At 47.5% G+C, this 17050-nt stretch overlaps 1 protein-coding gene across 4 annotated transcripts in view; it reads left to right on the top strand.

The window, feature by feature from the left end:
• The window catches only part of SPAST (spastin), a 589145-nt gene extending 586962 nt beyond the window's left edge, over positions 1 to 2183 (top strand). For all 4 annotated transcript variants that reach the window (XM_078649093.1, XM_078649092.1, XM_078649091.1 and 1 more), the window contains one exon: positions 1054 to 2183. In XM_078649093.1, coding sequence (XP_078505219.1) covers positions 1054 to 1176 — 123 coding nt within the window. In that variant the 3' untranslated portion in view covers positions 1177 to 2183. The remainder of the gene's footprint in view (positions 1 to 1053) is intronic.
• Positions 2184 to 17050: the final 14867 nt, after the last annotated feature.

Raw genomic sequence — 17050 nt, 5'->3', positions numbered from 1 at the left:
TCACCCTTGTGGCAGAGCACCTGGCTTCTTTACACTACCCAGCTGTAAGGCTGTAGCCACTGGAACCTAATGGACATTTCAAAGTTAGGTGATGTGTCATCGGACTCACACATGAAAAGTTTTACAGAGCTACTGAATGATTTCACACTGAAAAAGTGTCAATTTTAAAGATATCGCCATGGCGACATACGTTGTAGATCTACCGATGAACACTAACCAACCTACAGAATACAACCCCTAGAAACAAAAATTACCTGTAGCCTGTTGTGGTGGGGCGCGATCTCGACACAAACCCCTTGTGCTGAATGCCCTGGTGGGCCACTGAAAGAGAAATGGAAGGACTGTGTGGGCGACTAGAGGAATGCGAAAATCAGGGTGGCCTTTGGAGGGGAACGCATATTGGTGGGTGATTGGGGTTACCATACTACGGTGCAACATTTCAAGGAATTGGAAGTCTATCCAGGCTCCATCGCAAACTTTTTGGAGAGCAGCAATGGACTGGTGTGCCAGACTAGAGGTACCGGTGTATCGAGGACAGAGTTTCCCACATAAACATAAGATGATTTGGAAACAATGGTTTACCTGTTATATTATAGTGGTGATTTAGGGAGTAGGGCGGGGTGCTTACTCAGGCCCCCCTTTCCGATGCTCCTCTGTTGCATTGCCACCCTGTTTAACTGGCTACAAAATGTGACGCACGGTTTCTTTATTTATGTACTGATTTCTTCGTTTAAAAAATATATTTTACATTAATTAGAAAGAAAATATATATATGTCTGCCCTAAAATAGTTTCTGATTAATACATTGTTTCAGAAACTATTTCTCAAGTGATTGAGATAAGCAGATACGTCAAAGTTTACTTATTAATGGGACCCACCCTCCACCATACTACTAGCAGTGTGTAACAAAATTCTTTTCAATGACACCTTTTGTATATTCCATTATGTTATAGATTTGTCTTGAAAAATAATGTGTAAGTAGCATTTATTTAACTTGAGCATTGTAACATTTGTGATGCCTTTAATTGTTCATATTTCACTGTCTTTACTTAGATGAGGAATATCCGATTATCAGATTTCATTGAGTCATTGAAGAAGATCAAGCGAAGCGTGAGCCCCTCAACTCTGGACGCGTACATTCGTTGGAACAAGGACTTTGGTGATACAACAGTGTAATAGATGACCAACCTTGGCACGGGATGTGTGGATTAAAACTGCCATTGATAGCAAAAGCTACTATCCTAGAGAAGTTGACTACTAAGTTCTGTCAGCATTTTAGAACTTTACAGATCTTTATCAGAAGAACAATATAATGCACTAAATCTGGATAAACTGTATAGGTCTAATTAAAATAAAATATACAGTGTGAAAATAACATGCTGATCAAGGGCTTTCTACTTTAGGATTTGGTGTTGTCATCCACCATCATTGGTGGTAAGAAAGCACTGCATAGGGAAGCGGCCAAAAGAAAATCTCACCAGGCATGAAGTTATGGGATAAAATGAACAAAAAATTAACAATTTGTATATATATTAGTAGGTGCAAGTTTTCTAATGGCACAACTCTTTGGAAAAACCCGTGCCTTACTTTCCCTTATTCGTTTTGCCTGTCTCTGCTTGTCTTTTTGTATGTTTGCATCCCTACCTGGTTATTTCTAATCTGTAATTAGAATTTTGTACATGTGTATCTTATTCATTTTTGAATGAGAAAACTAAGGCTGCAGTCAAATTGATTTTGTGCCAAATAAATGATTTTGTAACATGGAAATAAAATAATTTACAATGGCTGGTAGAAACCAGCTTATTTGTTTAATCACACTATCCACTCTTTGCCTTTAAGCAGTTCCTTAAAGCCGCTATTTTGTGGATCCAGCATATTCTATTTTCCTTGTTCAAACTTGAAGCTTTTACGTTATCCCAGAGCACAGACAATTTATTTTCCCCCTTTTTCGTTTAACAGATTATTATTTAGGTTTTCATTCAAATTTCCATGAATTACAGAAGGCCATTTCTAAATCGTCGGGCAAAAGTCAAGTGTCATTTTTCTTTTGGAGTTTTCCAAAACAAAGTGCACAGAAAAGTGAAGTCCTGTATTTAACATACAGCTTTATTTGCTTGCCATTTTTAATGTTTGACTGGTTTGTAAGTGTTCGAAAACATAAATAAATTATTTCCTATTTGTAATCGCATCTGACTGTGTTATATTCACAAGGTTAAGTCTCTATTAGTGGTTTTCACTTTTCTTTGTTTTTACTGCGTATATCAAAACTAATACTGCATTCATTCTGGGTCAAGCTCCGGACGGAGCGCAGGATATTTCTCATACTTTTGCCAACTTGTGGATTGCATCAAAATTAGTGGGGAACGTTTTAACCAACCACAGGGTGTCTGCAGGTGCCTGTCACACTATGCTTAAGTTGACAGAATCCTCCTTGATTTGACTCCCCTTTCTGTAACTCGATCACATCATTCTTGCAAGGAAGTGTGTACATTGTAAATGCCATAATTTCCTCATACTCCGATTAAAGCAGCAGCGTCTGTCTAGCAAGTTGACAAACTACAATGATTCCATAATGCTGCTGTCGCCAATTAGACACTGGAAGCACATTTCAGCTACTTTGCCGGGTAAAATGCAAAGGAGTATACGTCATCCACAAGTTCCTCGCTGGCAGTTCGGAAATACTAAGAGGGAGTTTTACTAAGATTTACGCCATATTTGCATCACAAAAGTGATGCAAGTTGGCGCAAAATCGTTTTTTCCCCCAAATTTACTTTCCAACGCTTGAAATAACTTGTATTACTTGGTGCCAAGGGCTCATACCATGGGTTGCACATGGGCATTACGATGCAACCACCCAAGGTTTCTGGAGCTACACCTTATTTACTAAATAAAGTAGACCGGGTTTAGCGTCAGAACACTAAGCCCTTTTGAAGTCGGCGCAAAGAATGAGAAATGCTTTCATTTCTCCTTTCTCTTTCGGCTTTGTACATGTGCTGCACTTTGCAGCACACGTACAAAGAGGCAAAAGGGTTAAAGTTAGTCTAAGCATGGTATTTTATACAGGAAGGGTATCCTTCCAGGATATAACCTATTCTTTACTCACGGAGAAACCCTTGCACTATGGCGCAAAGGTATCTCCGTGGGTCATGACACCTGATGAACAAGTTACTTACCTTCGGTAACAATATATCTGTAAGAAACATTAGTTAGTTATTGATTCCTTACTTTAGAATTACCCCCAGGCGTCAGACTGGATCCTGAAAGTTTTTTGTGAGCAGTACCTCTACATGTCGGAAGGTGGCGTCAGTCGGCTCCGCCTTTGTTGTTGGCGTCGTGTCACCATGATGAGGTTGCAGTAGCTACTTAGACGCCGCCCTGGTGCGCTGACGTTAGTTATGTGTACGACTTTCTGCGCCAGAAACACAGAGCCATGCAAGACACTGACCACTGGCACAACACTAGGGTCCTGAAAGGATGTCCTTAACCCTAGAAATCAGTTTGCAGAACGAGGAGGATGGGTGGGGTGGGGTAGTAAGGAATCTATAACTAACTAATGTTTCTTGCAGATATTTCGCTACCAAAGCTATGTAACTTGTTCATCTGAAAGAAACATGTTAATTATAGATTCCTTACATTAGAATAGATACCCTAGCAATACCAACCCCGGAGGTGGGTCTGCAAACCAAGATCACACCAGAGTCCTGGAGGACAGAACGGCCAAAGAAGCCATCTCTCTGGACTTGACTGTCAAGACAGTAGTGTTTTGTAAAAGTGTGCAACTAAGCCCACGTAGCCGCGAAGCCCACGTAGCTGTCTGACAGATGTCATTCAGAGGAACGCCTCTTTCCAGAGCATTGGTTGCTGCCGTCGCCCTGGTGGGATGGGCGCACAGCCACACTGGAGGCTCCTTCTTTGCCAAAGAATAGCAGTCTTTGATACACAAAATGACCCATCGGGAGCTATTTTTTGTACAGCCCAACCTTTCTTAGCACAAACGTACCCAACAAAGAGATGGTCATCCACCCTGAACTGTTTGCTGCGATCCAGATATTAGGACAGCGCACGTTCTGGGTCCAGACGGTGGAGCATCTCTTCCTCTTTCGAAGGATGCGAAGGTGGGCAACGTGATGGTTTGCCCGCTGTGAAAAGCAGTGACAACCTTCGACAGGAAGGATGGACGAGTCCTGAGAACTACATCGTCCGGATGGACATACCGGAAAGGACACTTAGATGAAAGAGCCTGGAGCTCACTCTCTCTTCTGGCAGATGTGATGGCAACCAGGAATGCAGTTTTAAGAGTTAAAAGCCTCAAAGGACAGTCCTGAAGCGGCTCAAAGGGAGCACACATTAAAGAAGTTAAAACCAGATTTAAGTCCCACTGAGGCATAACAAAAAGAATAGGAGGAAAGAAATGAGTTATGCCTTTCAAGAAACGACTGACAACCGGGGATTTGAAATGAGAAGGCTGATCTGGAAGCCGCAGGAAGGCAGAGATGGCCGAGAGATAGCCCTTGATAGTGCCTAGACCAGAACCCTGCTGGGCCAAAGAAAGGAGGAACAAGAGAACCTCAGAAAGAGGGGCAGAGAGGGGATCCACAGCCTGTGCTGTGCACCATGCCACAAATTTGTTCCACTGACAGGCGTAAACCGTCTTAGCGGAAGGACGTCTGGCTGCCAAAATAACATTGCAGACTTCGGGAGGCAGGTCAAACGATGTCAACTGCCGCAGCTTAATCTCCAAGCAAGGAGGTGGAGGCTGGACAGGTTTGGGTAGAGGACTGTCCCCTGCTGCTGCGACAGAAGATTCTCATGAAGAGGCAGATGTGGCGGAGGATCGATGGACATGTTGAGCAGTTCCGGACACCAGACTCTTCGTGCCCAATTCCGAGCCACAAGGATGACTTGGGACCGGTCGCACCTGATCTTCTTCAGCACTCTGGGCAGAAATGGTATAGGCGGAATGGCGCACAACAGACTGCAACTCCACTCACGACGAAAAGCGTTGTCTAGCGCGTGCTGCCTTGGAAATTCCAACGTGCAGAATTGCCGACATTGCGCATTCTCTTTGGTGCCGAATAGATCTAACCAAGGCTCTCCCCAATGTTGAAAGAGACCTTGCACCACCTCTGAGTGAAGATGCCATTCGTGATCCATCATGCACATGCGGCTGAGTTAGTCGGCCCTGGCGTTCAGTGAACCTGTCATGTGTTGAACCACCAGAGATATGCCCTGATGTTCCAGCCATGTCCAGAGGCGGAGGGACTCCCGACATAGGGTCCACGACCCCACCCCGTCCTGTTTGTTGTAGTACCACATTGGCAGTGGTGTTGTACGTGAACACCTGCACTACTCTTCCCCGGACAGAGGGAAAGAATGCTTTGAGTGCAAGATGAATCGCCCGAAGCTCCAGAAGGTTGATGTGGAGCCCGGACTCTGCCAGAGACAAGAGGCCTCTGATCTCCGTCTCCCCCATGAGGCCACCCCATCCCAAAAGGGATGTGTCCCTCACCACTGTGTGTTCTGGATGGGGAAGGAAGAGAGATCTGCTGTTGACCCAATCCTGGTTAGTGAGCCACCACTGCAATTGTCGTGCAGTGCCCTCCGAGATCAGGACGTAATCAGACAGATTCCCCTGATGCTGCACCCACTGGAACTTTAGGTCCCACTGCAGAGCCCGCATATGTCACCTGGCATGATTGACCCGCAGGAGGCCATGCGGGCCAGCAGCCTCAGGGTAATTCTTACTGAAACCCATGATAGAGGCTGAAAGATCGGAATCATAGCCTGAATATCCCGGACTCGCCGTTCGGGAGGATAGACCCGAAACCGCGTCGTGTCCAGAACTGCTCCGATGAAGCGGAGCTTCTAAGAGCGAATCAAGTGTAACTTCGGCACATTGAAGGAGAACCCTGGTGAATGCAGGAGGTCAGCCGTAGTCTGGAGGTCTGAGACGACTGCCAGGGGTGAGCCCGCCTTCAACAGCCAGTCATCGAGATAGGGGAAGACGGAACCCCCTGATCTGCGCAGATAAGCTGCGACCACCGCCATCACTTTAGTGAACCCCCAAGGGGTGCTGGTAAGACCAGAGGGGAGCACTGTAAACTGAAAATACTTGTGGTCAACCATGAACCGCATTTAACACCGGTGGGCCGACAGGACGGGAATGTGAAAGTAAGCGTCCTGCAAGTCAAAGGTTACCATCCAGTCTTCCAGGTTGAGGGAAGACAAGACCTGAGCAAGAGTCAACATGTTGAACTTCACCTTCCAGAGGAATCGGTTGACGTTCCTGAGATCCAAGATAGGCCGCAGGCCCTTGTCCTTCTTGGGGACCAGAAAGTAATGGGAATAACAAACAAGACCTACTTCTGGGACAGGAACTCACTTGATGGCTCCCTTGGCCAAGAGAGCCGTAACTTCCTGCTGGAGAAGGGCCAGGTGATCCTCCGACATGCGATGGTATTGCGGTGGCATGGCTGGAGGGGTAGCCTCGAAGGAGAGGGAGTAGCCCCTTCGGACTATCTGTAAAACCCACCTGTCCAACGTGATGGTGCGCCAGTGAGGGAGGTGATGGCGAATCCTGCCACCCACTAGCGTTTGATGGGCCTGAAATGTCGGACTAGGAAGGTTTGGAGGCTGCTGCAGGGGGGGAGGGGGTGGACTAGCCCGCCCACTGGCCCCCGGAACCACACCGGTTGTTCCCTCGTCCCCGGCCGTGTGAAGGTTGGGGAACTTGCTGCGGCCTGTGGCTCTGGGCAGGACGTAGCGGGGCACTCCTTCCGTAGCCATGAAAAGGGCGAAAAGCAGACTGCGGAGGGCGGGTGGAGAGACCCAAGGACTTGGCTGGAGCCCAAAAGTCCTTGAAACGCTCTAGAGCGTTGTCTGCTATGTTGCCAAAAAGGCGAAGGCCATCAAAGAGCATGTCCATTAAGGTGTTCTGGACATCCCCGGAAAAGCCAGTCGGTCTCATCCAGGCGTTTCGATGAGGCGCTACTGACGTTGAAATTGTCCTGCCCAGAGAGTCAGCGGTGTCCAGCCCCCAATGGATAGTAAACTTCGCCGCATCCCTCCCGGCGGCGACAGCCTGGAAGACCACAGCCTGGGCCTCCTCCGGACACTGAGGCAGCACCAGCTCAACCGTATCCCACACAGTGGGAATAATGGCCCAAGAGACATACTGTGTTTACCGACCGCAGGCCTAAGCTGGCGGAAGAGATGATCTTCTTCCCAAGATGGTCCAGTTTCTTGGATTCCCTGTCCGGTGGAGCGGTAGGGAATGCGCTCTTGGAAGTAGAGGCTTGGACCACTAAGCTTTACGGGGTGGGTGTTTGGGAGAGGAAAGTGGGGTCGCCTGGAGCTGGGCGGTGGCGTCGGGCAATCATCCTGTCCACGGGAGCCTCTGTGTTGAGTCTGGACCACGTGCCCAAAAGGACCTCGGTGAGGGCCTCATTAAACAGCAGCAGGGGCTCCAAAGAGCTCGCAGCCGGTTGAAGCACCTCTGTCAGGAGGTTAGTCCTGACCGCCACCATAGGAAGCTCGAGGTTGAGAGCCTTGGCTGCCCTACGCAACACCACTGCACATGACGTTCTCTCCACCGTAGCCACGGTAGAAGGAGACAACATGCCTAGGTCAAGGGAGGTGTCTAGATCACTGGCACCTCCCAGTTCCGATCTCCAATCCTGGTCAGAACCCAGCTGATCAGTTAAAGGGTCACCTTAGTCCTCCCAGTCCTCCTCCTCATACTCAGGTTGCCAACTGACCCCTCCCAGTCCTCCTCCTCATACTCAGGTTGCCAATCTGGCCGAAAAGGGACCCCAGGACTGAACAGGGGCACAAAAAACCCATTCTGCGCCGGATCGGGCAACGCCGGTCCGGGTCTACTTCGGGATGGAGGCCGGGGTCAACGCCGGCCAGGGACACGACTGGCGTCTGTTGCGGTACCGGAGGAAGTGGCGCCAGTGGAGGTGTAATGAGATCAACCGGCACCGATCCCGATCCAGGCCTGGATCCAAGGGGGGCCTGCCGCGTTGTGACCGGAGCTGGCGGCGTTGAAGGCCTAGGTCCCCCAACGAGTCCGCGGGGCTCGAAGGCGCGCTGGCAGGTTCGGGCTGCCCAAAGATGGCATGCATCGATTCGTAGAACGTACAAAGTTGGTTGGGAGTCGCACCGGGTCCCGGAAAGGGAGGGAAGCCAGGAGTAGACTCTTCGGACACCGCCCGCATCCCTTGTAGCGTCAGCCGACCGACGGGGAGAAGTTTAAGAGCGACAATGCTTCTTCGACGACTTTTTGCGCTTTGACTTTGCCCGACCCCGAGTGCGAAGACTTCGATGACTTGGACGAGTGGTGATGGCCCCTCAGTTTTCGGAAGCTCAAGGGATCGCCCTACTCTAAAGGATTTGCAAAGCTCGAAAGTGTTCGTGTTGGAGCATGGATTGATTTTCGAGCTTGTGTGTGATGACAACGGCTCCATACAGTTATCTTCTATTTCCGACCTAGACGATGTTACGAAACAGAGTCTACAAATCACTGTAGAATTCTTTAACAGCATCAGTCACTTGTGGCTGTAATGACTGGAATTTAAACGTGTTGCCATGTGCGACCCTTACTGTGCTTAATTCACAACACAGGGTCAATCAAAGATAGACAGGGGTCGGACCTGCTACTCTTGACTTTGAACTCCAAACTTGCCCCTTCGGTACCCCTTGGTCTTAGGCTGAAGAAGGCAGCAAGCAGGATCGGAACGTAGGCATGTCAGTTAGCGACCCCTTTAGTTTCATTAGTTTCCACGTTTAATTACCCTTCCCCTGACAGGTCAAGAATGGAACAAGCCGTCCATCCGCCATTAAATGTATGTCCCTGAGATAAAATGGTGTGTGGTGTTACTCAATGTCCCTGCCTGTCCAACCTAAAATAAATAAAAAGTTTTTGTTGAAGGATGCATTTGTATAATTACCATCCGGGTTAAATATCAGAATTTCTGGTTTCTGTTTCAGGGCTGAAACCTAAAACAGATTTTTCTTCAGTCTACAATAGAATGTTCCCTAAAGTACATGCAAAGAGCAGTACGAATGGCATGTATGCGCTGGGACAAGTTGTACACTGTGCAAGCCTTTGAGTTTGCTAGACCACCACGTAACTGAAAACTGCACCTGGGTGTGAGCATCACTGTTGTTACTATAATACCGTCTACCCAGCGCGCTTTTAAAACGTGCACACAATTTTTAAGCAAGCACGGGTAAATGCATTAGGTTGCCCCTATGTGATTGATAATAAGCAGTTTTTTGTTTTAAGATGTAGCTTGCTGAGTAGTTGTAGAATATAAGTTACAGGAACTCTGCTAAAGTGTTATGACTTGTTTATATACAAAACTGCAATATATTCTGCTGTTACTGGTGGTTAAGTGTGGATAAGTAATAGCAAAATGTTGAAAAATGAAATGAAAGAAGGAAATAATAGAATTCATTGATGTAATAGCGATATTATGAGTTGAGAGGAGCTCTGGCAACTTTTGGGCCTGGTGCAACTGCACCATTCAAACCATCCCCCAAGGTAACTGCACTTGTCACTGCCTGTTTAGTAGTAAAATATGGTTATATTTGGTGTTTAGTGGGGTGCCCTAGAGCTTTTGGTCCTGGTGCTGCTGCACTATTCAAATAATGATCCTATAGCCTGCTAGATAAATGCACTAGTGACTGTCTTGTTTAGAAGTCAAATTTAGGAATAATCTGGGTTTAGTGGGGTCCCTAGAGCGATCGACCGCAGTGCTGCTGCACCATTCAAATCAAGTCCCTTTTAACTGCAAGGTAACTGCAATTGTGACTGCCTGTTTAGTTGTCAAATATAGCAATATTACGTGTTAAGAGTTCTGACAACTTTGTGGCCATGCCACTGCACCATTCAAATCCTGACCCTAGTGCCTGAAAGATAACTGCGCTTGTGACTGCATGTTTAGGATCAAATATAGCAATAATCGATGTTTAGTGGGGTGCCTGGAGCTTTTGGTCCCAGTGCCACTGCACCTGCTGCACTATTGAAATCAAGCTCTTGTTAGGTGTTCAGAGGAATTCTATTAACTTTTGGGCCCGGTGCACCATTCAAATAACCCTGTTGCCTGCAAGATTACTGCGCTTGTGACTGCATGTTTAGGAATAAAATATGGGCTGCCCCTACTATGGGTTTCCTACAGTTTCCTACAGAGTTATCTTGAGATGTATCACCAGGGGGGGCATCTCATAAAAAGTGACGGACTGGCCTCACACACCGCCCTGTGTCATGCTTCATTATCAGCTGTCCTCGCCCTCTAAAAACTTCGTTTGATAGAGGGCGGGCATACACCTAGAGACAGGGATGCCCTTCTAAAGCTAAGTGGTGGCCCGTGAAAAAGTGAAAGGTGATCTAAAAACCATTACACTTGTCAATAAACTGTATTTATTCAGGAAGCAAATGCATGGTATTAAAAGAGGTGAATGGTGAACTGGGGCGTTACTCTGCCTTCACCGTGTTAAGTGTGGTCAACATGTTTTGCATTCGTGTCCCCGTAGGGTACATAGCATTCGTCAGGACCAAAGGGTTTCTAACTATGGGTGCAGCCTTTTCACCAGTCCGTCACTTTTTATGAGATTCCCCCACTGGTGATACATCTCAAGATAACTCTGTAGGAACCCATACTAGGGGCAGCCCGTTTTTGTGTATATGTATATCGTATTGGAGGCTGGCGAGTCCCTAGGCCCCGTGCCCCTAGTTCCCTTCACCAGCAAGGTCTGGGGCTCATGTGAGTGGATAGGAATAACATATAGCAATAATCGGTGTTTAGTGGGGTGCCTGGAGCTTTTGGTCCAGGTGCCACTGCACCTGCTGCACTATTGAAATCATGACCCTAGCGCTTAGTAGATAACTGCACTTGTGAATGGCTGTTTAGTTGTAAATTATAGCAATATTAGGTGTTTAGAGGAATTCTATCAACTAATGGGCCCGGTGCCACTGCACCTGCTGCACCATTCAACTAACTGTTGCCTGCAAGATTACTGCACTTGTGACTGCCTGTTTAGTAGTAAAATATAACAATATTTTGCGTTTAGTGGAGTTATGACAACTTTTTGCCCCTTTGTCACTGCACCAGTTAAATCAAGCCCCTTTTAGCTGCAAGGTAACTGCAATTGTAACTGCCTGTATAGTTGTAAAATATAGCAATATTAGGTGCTTAGAGGAGTTCTGACAACTTTTGGCCTGGTGCCACTGCACCTGCTGCACCATTCAAATCATGCCCCTGTTATCTGCAAGGTAACTGCACTTGTGACTGCCTGTTTAGTAGTAAAATATAGCAATATTTGGTGTTTAGTGGGGTGCCTAGAGCTTTTGGTCCTGGTGCTGCTGCACTATTCAAATAATGATCCTATAGCCTGCTAGATAAATGCACTAGTGACTGTCTTGTATAGAAGTCAAATTTAGGAATAATCTGGGTTTAGTGGGGTCCCTAGAGCTATCGACCGCAGTGCTACTGCACCATTCAAATCAAGTCCCTTTTAACTGCAAGGTAACTGCAATTGTGACTGCTTGTATAGTTGTAAAATATAGCAATATTAGGTGCTTAGAGGAGTTCTGACAACTTTTGGGCCGGTGCCACTGCACCTGCTGCGCCAATCAAATAATGACCTTGTTGTCTGCAAGGTAACTAACTGCACTTGTGGCTTCCTGTTTTGTAGTAAAATATAGCATAGCTCTTGTATATTAACTTTATTTTTATCGTGCAATGTTTTTTACAACATTTAAAATTTGATCATAATGACCAAATAGATTAACTTGAAAAAAAACTATCTGATAATACCTACAAAGTGCAAAGAAAGGCACTTAGGCATGAATAGGAAATGCAACAAACGGTCTAAGGTTAAAGCATCTGATTTACACAACTAAGTAATAACAAGCATTGGCATAGCCAATAGGTCTCTCCTTCGGGACCTTATAAGTATTTAGTTATGCAGCACAATATCCTTGGTGCAACAGTATTAACTGTTGCATGGTTAAACACTTATAAGGTTCCAAAGGCGAGACCAACTGGCTATGCCAATGCTTCTTTTTTTGGGGGGGGGGGGGCCCTGAGAGTTGGGCATGACTGGCCCAGGTAAGAAAGGTGGGGGGGGGGGGGGGGGGGCAGGGAGTGGCGTGGAGTAAGTCCACAAATGATGAACAAGGGAAACAAATTTTTTTTTTTTTTTTTAAAACACTTACCTCTGCATCGACGCCCCACCGCTCTTAACTGCGCTGGCCGTGCCTGGGCAGAATGCCGCCTAGGTAGTTCTCTGTGCACGGCCCTACCTACTCCAAGGCTCTACCCCCTCTTCACACGGTGGCATTCGTTTGTAAGTTGGCAGGTATTAACAAACAGATCAGGCTTATTTAAAAATCTATGGATATACACACGCACTACCCTACACAAGCTCCGGAGGGCAGATCACCCGTATTGTTTAAGAGGCTGTGGGGAAGAGGGAACACTGTTTCATACCCTGTGGTCTTGCCCAATTATAGTAGACTACTGGAGGAGAGTGACGCGCACGGTCGCACAGACTCTGCAGCTCCCGATCATTCTTGACCCCAGAATGTGCCTGTTAAATGTTTGGGACACGACCAATCTGACACTACATGGGCGCAAGTGGGTAATTATTGGTATGATGCTAGTAAAGCGAGATATAGCGCAAAAATGGGGAGCGTCTGTGGCGCCAACATTGGCACAATGGTGCAGAAATATGGACATGCTCATGATGGTGGAGCGGGCGGTGTACCAGCAGAGGGCTAATCCACGTAAATGGAATAAAATATGGTTGCCATGGAACGAGTACAGGGGGGAGCCTTGTGACCCGCTACCGGAGGACGAAGATATAGATAGTTCAGAGGAGGGAGACGATATGGAATAAGGGTGGGAAGGAGAGAGTAGTGAGGGTGCATGGGTATGGGCTGCCTTGGAACTTCCCGTGCCCTCCTGGCAGGGCCGATGGCTGGAATACCTGTGGGTTGTATAATTCTGTCCGCTGTACTAACACAAATGCGGAAAATGATGCTTCTTCTGCATGCCTCCGATACTCCAATCTATGAACCTGAATGTTGAATGTTATGTACTTAAAGAAAATGTTGCAATTCTGTTGGGATGTGGCTGAATCTTGACGCCGCACCTACTATTGCCTGAAATTTGCCGCATGTGATAACCTGTTGCAACAATAAAAAAAATTTAAAAAAAAAAAATCTATGGATAGATATAGCAGCAGCGCAAGGTGCTGCAAAGGTCGGTCTGACACAAAGTGTCCCCTTTCAGGGCGCTGCGCACCCAATAAAAACCATGACTGATTGCACTGAGAATATGGTTTGCAATCTTGCTTACAGCTGGCAAACAATGACGTTTGTTGCCTAATGTTACAAGATATTAAGAACTCCATGGACTGTAAGCATTGGCCATGGCTGGCAGCACGTTGGAAACCAATACCTTTCAGCATTACAACTAGGTGGCCACCTTCTAAGCTTTCTTTACTGTTCTGACCTTGTCACCTACAACTCTTTGCTTTCATGTGTCTTAATCTAGCTGGTTTAATGGAAGCAAAGCAAGACTACAACAGCCAGAATGCATTTTTAATGACACATAAGTTGAGGACTGGAAACCGTGTCCCTGGTGACCTGCTGCTGCTGCTTCCAGGGACGTGACACCATTATATGATGGTTTTTCCATCACACGATGGTCTGTGGCCCCTCCATTTTCTATCCGCAATCATGTGTGTGTTTCACTGCGGCTTGGAGGCCCAAGGACAGATAAAACATTCCATGTTTGTTGAGACTGTAAAACCAGAGATAAGAGGAGTAGTGTAGACAGTGTGTCATGGGCCAGAGTGCAAGGCAGGAAACTGGCCACACATGGGCTGCTGTTTAAATTATACACAACAGCAATATTCAGTGTTCGGAGGTCCCCTCAGGCCTCTGGGCCCTGGAGCCACTGCACCTGTTGCACTCATTGGATGAGAGTCAATAAAAGCAAAGCCTTCACACATGAGGCCCGGTATTTCCTCTGCGGAGGGGTTTCCAGCTTCACTGTCTTCAGTGTGTGACGAATGCCAGCCAGCCCTCGTGATACACGGTGACGGTGTGAAGTGACTGCTGTGATATGTTCTTGTGAGAAGCGTGGGGCAAATGCCCTGTGGGAATGATTAAGCAGTTGTTCTAGGGTGCAAAAACAACAGTTGATGGACAGAATGCAGAACAATGTCATACATTCACCCCAGTACAGAGATCTGGGCCTAAATCCATCGTTTTGTTGCTCACCACACCACCCCAATTCAGACATGGCATTATGCAAATCAGCCTTGACCCTGTGCCTCATGGGAACAGTCCAGCCCGAACTGCCAAGCCATGTCTTCCTTGGACCGGAATCAAGCATCCTAGGACCAGTTTCTGGCTATCAGCCTTCTTCAGCCAGGATAGCTTGACTCCAGTGGTGTGGAGAGCACGGGACTCACGTCTGGGCATACCAGTCCCACTCGGGGTGACAAATGCAAAAACAACAGTTGATGGACAGAATGCAGAACAATGTCATACATTCACCCCAGTACAGAGATCTGGGCCTAAATCCATCGTTTGTTTGCTCACCACACCACCCCAATTCAGACATGGCATTATGCAAATCAGCCTTGACCCTGTGCCTCATGAGAACAGTCCAGCCCGAACTGCCAAGCCATGTCTTCCTTGGACCAGAATCAAGCATCCTAGGACCGGTTTCTGGCTATCAGCCGTCTTCAGCCAGGATAGCTTCACTCCAGTGGTGTGGAGAGCACGGGACTCACATCTGAGCATACCCGTCCCACTCGGGGTGACAAATGCAAAAACAACAGTTGATGGACAGAATGCAGAATAATGTCATACATTCACCCCACTACAGAGATCTGGTCCTAATCCATCGCTTTTTTGCTCACCACACCACCCCAATTCAGACATGGCATTATGCAAATCAGCCTTGACCCTGTGCCTCATGGGAACAGTCCAGCCTGAACTGCCAAGCCATGTCTTCCTTGGACCGGAATTAAGCATCCTAGGACCGGTTTCTGGCTATCAGCCGTCTTCAGCCAGGATAGCTTGACTCCAGTGGTGTGGAGAGCACGGGACTCACGTCTGAGCATACCCGTCCCACTCGGGGTGACAAATGCAAAAACAACAGTTGATGGACAGAATGCAGAACAATGTCATACATTCACCCCAGTACAGAGATCTGGGCCTAAATCCATCGTTTTTTTGCTCACCACACCACCCCAATTCAGATATGGCATTATGCAAAGCAGCCTTGACCCTGTGCCACATGGGAACAGTCCAGCCCGAACTGCCTGATCTGCATTCTGTCCATCACCTGTTGATTTTGCCTTTGTCGCCCCAAGTGGGATGGGTATGCTCAGACGTGAGTCCCATGCTCTCCACACCAGTAGAGTCAAGCTATCCAGGCTGATGACGGCTGATAGCCAGAAACCGGTCCTTGGATGCTTGATTCCGGTCCAGGAAAAACATGGCTTGGCAGTTCGGGCTGGACTGTTCCCATGAGGCACAGGGTCAAGGCTGATTTGCATATGGCCATGTCTGACCTGGGGTGGTGTGGAGTGCAAAAAACAATGGATTTAGGCCCAGATCTCTGTACTGTGGTGAAGGTATGACAATGTTCTGCATTCTGTCCATCACCTGTTGTTTTTGCCCAGTTCTTCTAGGGTGGCAGGGTTTAGAGTGGCACCCGACAGTGACATTTCACTCGAACTCCATGGGGTTCTGCAGCACCAGCTCGGAAGTGAGATTAGCTTTGTAGCATGAGTGTAGCTATCATTGGTGTAGACAGTGCAGTGGTACTGGGTTTGGGAGTACAAGGGTAAATTGCACCCCAATTAAGTCAACTCGTTTGAAAAATGTGTGCACAGAAAGAACTGGGGGAGGTGCGAAAATGCACAATGCTCGCAAAATAAGCTCCCAGAATGCCTGAGTTGAAAGCTTGCAGCTAGAACATGCGGTGATCGACAGGTCACAAGTTTGTACCACAGCATGTCCAGTCCAACCGTCTTCAATCATTCTGACATAAATAAATTGGGGAACAGTAACACACATTGTGCTTCGAAATGCCAAAAGTGTTGTTTTCGGGCATGTATTGTTGTGGGAGGGGTGAGGTGGTGTGGGGAATGGCACAGGGAGATTGAGAGGTTAAGTGAGGAGGCCAAGTTAAAAAAAACAAGACCCCCTGCCACGAGACGTGCTCTGTGGGGGGGTGGGGGGCATTGAAGCGCCAGCAAGACATAGAGGCTCCTTCCCTCGCTCCATTTCCTGCATGAGTTTGATGTGAACGGGGGTGTTCCTGCCTTCGCTGCTCGTGCTGCCCCGGTGCAAGAGGCGCTCACTGCTCATCTGGCCCCTGAAGTCCGACTGGGTACTGTGCTTCATGGCTTGAAGCTGAGCCAACGGCACTATGTCGCAGTTCTGCGGTCTATGCCAGACCGTCTGTCGCGAGATGGCATTGTTGTAGTAGAAGCGGTTGTTGTTCTGGTCAAACAGCTCCCACCACTGTTTCTCATCAGACTGGCGCACGTTCACATTGGCGGGGGGCTCCCAGCCGCACTCCCCAGTCACAAGGTTAACGTACATGTGCTCCCGGGAGCGGGTGCTCGATGATCTCCACCTAGTCCGAGCTGAAACGGGAAAAGAAAGGCACTGTGAGTCAAACAAGGAGCGGGAGTCAAACTGTTAATGCAGCGGGTTCTGAGTTGGGAAACATTCACATGCCCACGCAACAGCTGCTTCCATCAGCCTCACTTACACCTGTCAGGCTTTTACAGCTGTTTCTCCAGCAAACAGAAAATACAACTTCATGCTGTTTGGAAAGGAAAACGTTCACATGTCCGACAGGTATTCTACACTAAATGCTCTTCTTAGGAGTCAACCTCATCGTATTTTACTGTGCCCACTGTCACATGTCAATTCACCATGCACATGCGCAGAATAAAATTGTATTAAGACCGCCGGACCAAGCAATTTAACACCAACCAAAATAGCGTA

This window comes from Lissotriton helveticus, chromosome 6 (assembly GCF_964261635.1).
Source record: "Lissotriton helveticus chromosome 6, aLisHel1.1, whole genome shotgun sequence".
Lineage (NCBI taxonomy): Eukaryota > Metazoa > Chordata > Amphibia > Caudata > Salamandridae > Lissotriton > Lissotriton helveticus.
The sequence above is the reverse complement of the archived record's forward strand: the minus strand, read 5'-3'. Positions and strand labels throughout refer to the sequence as shown.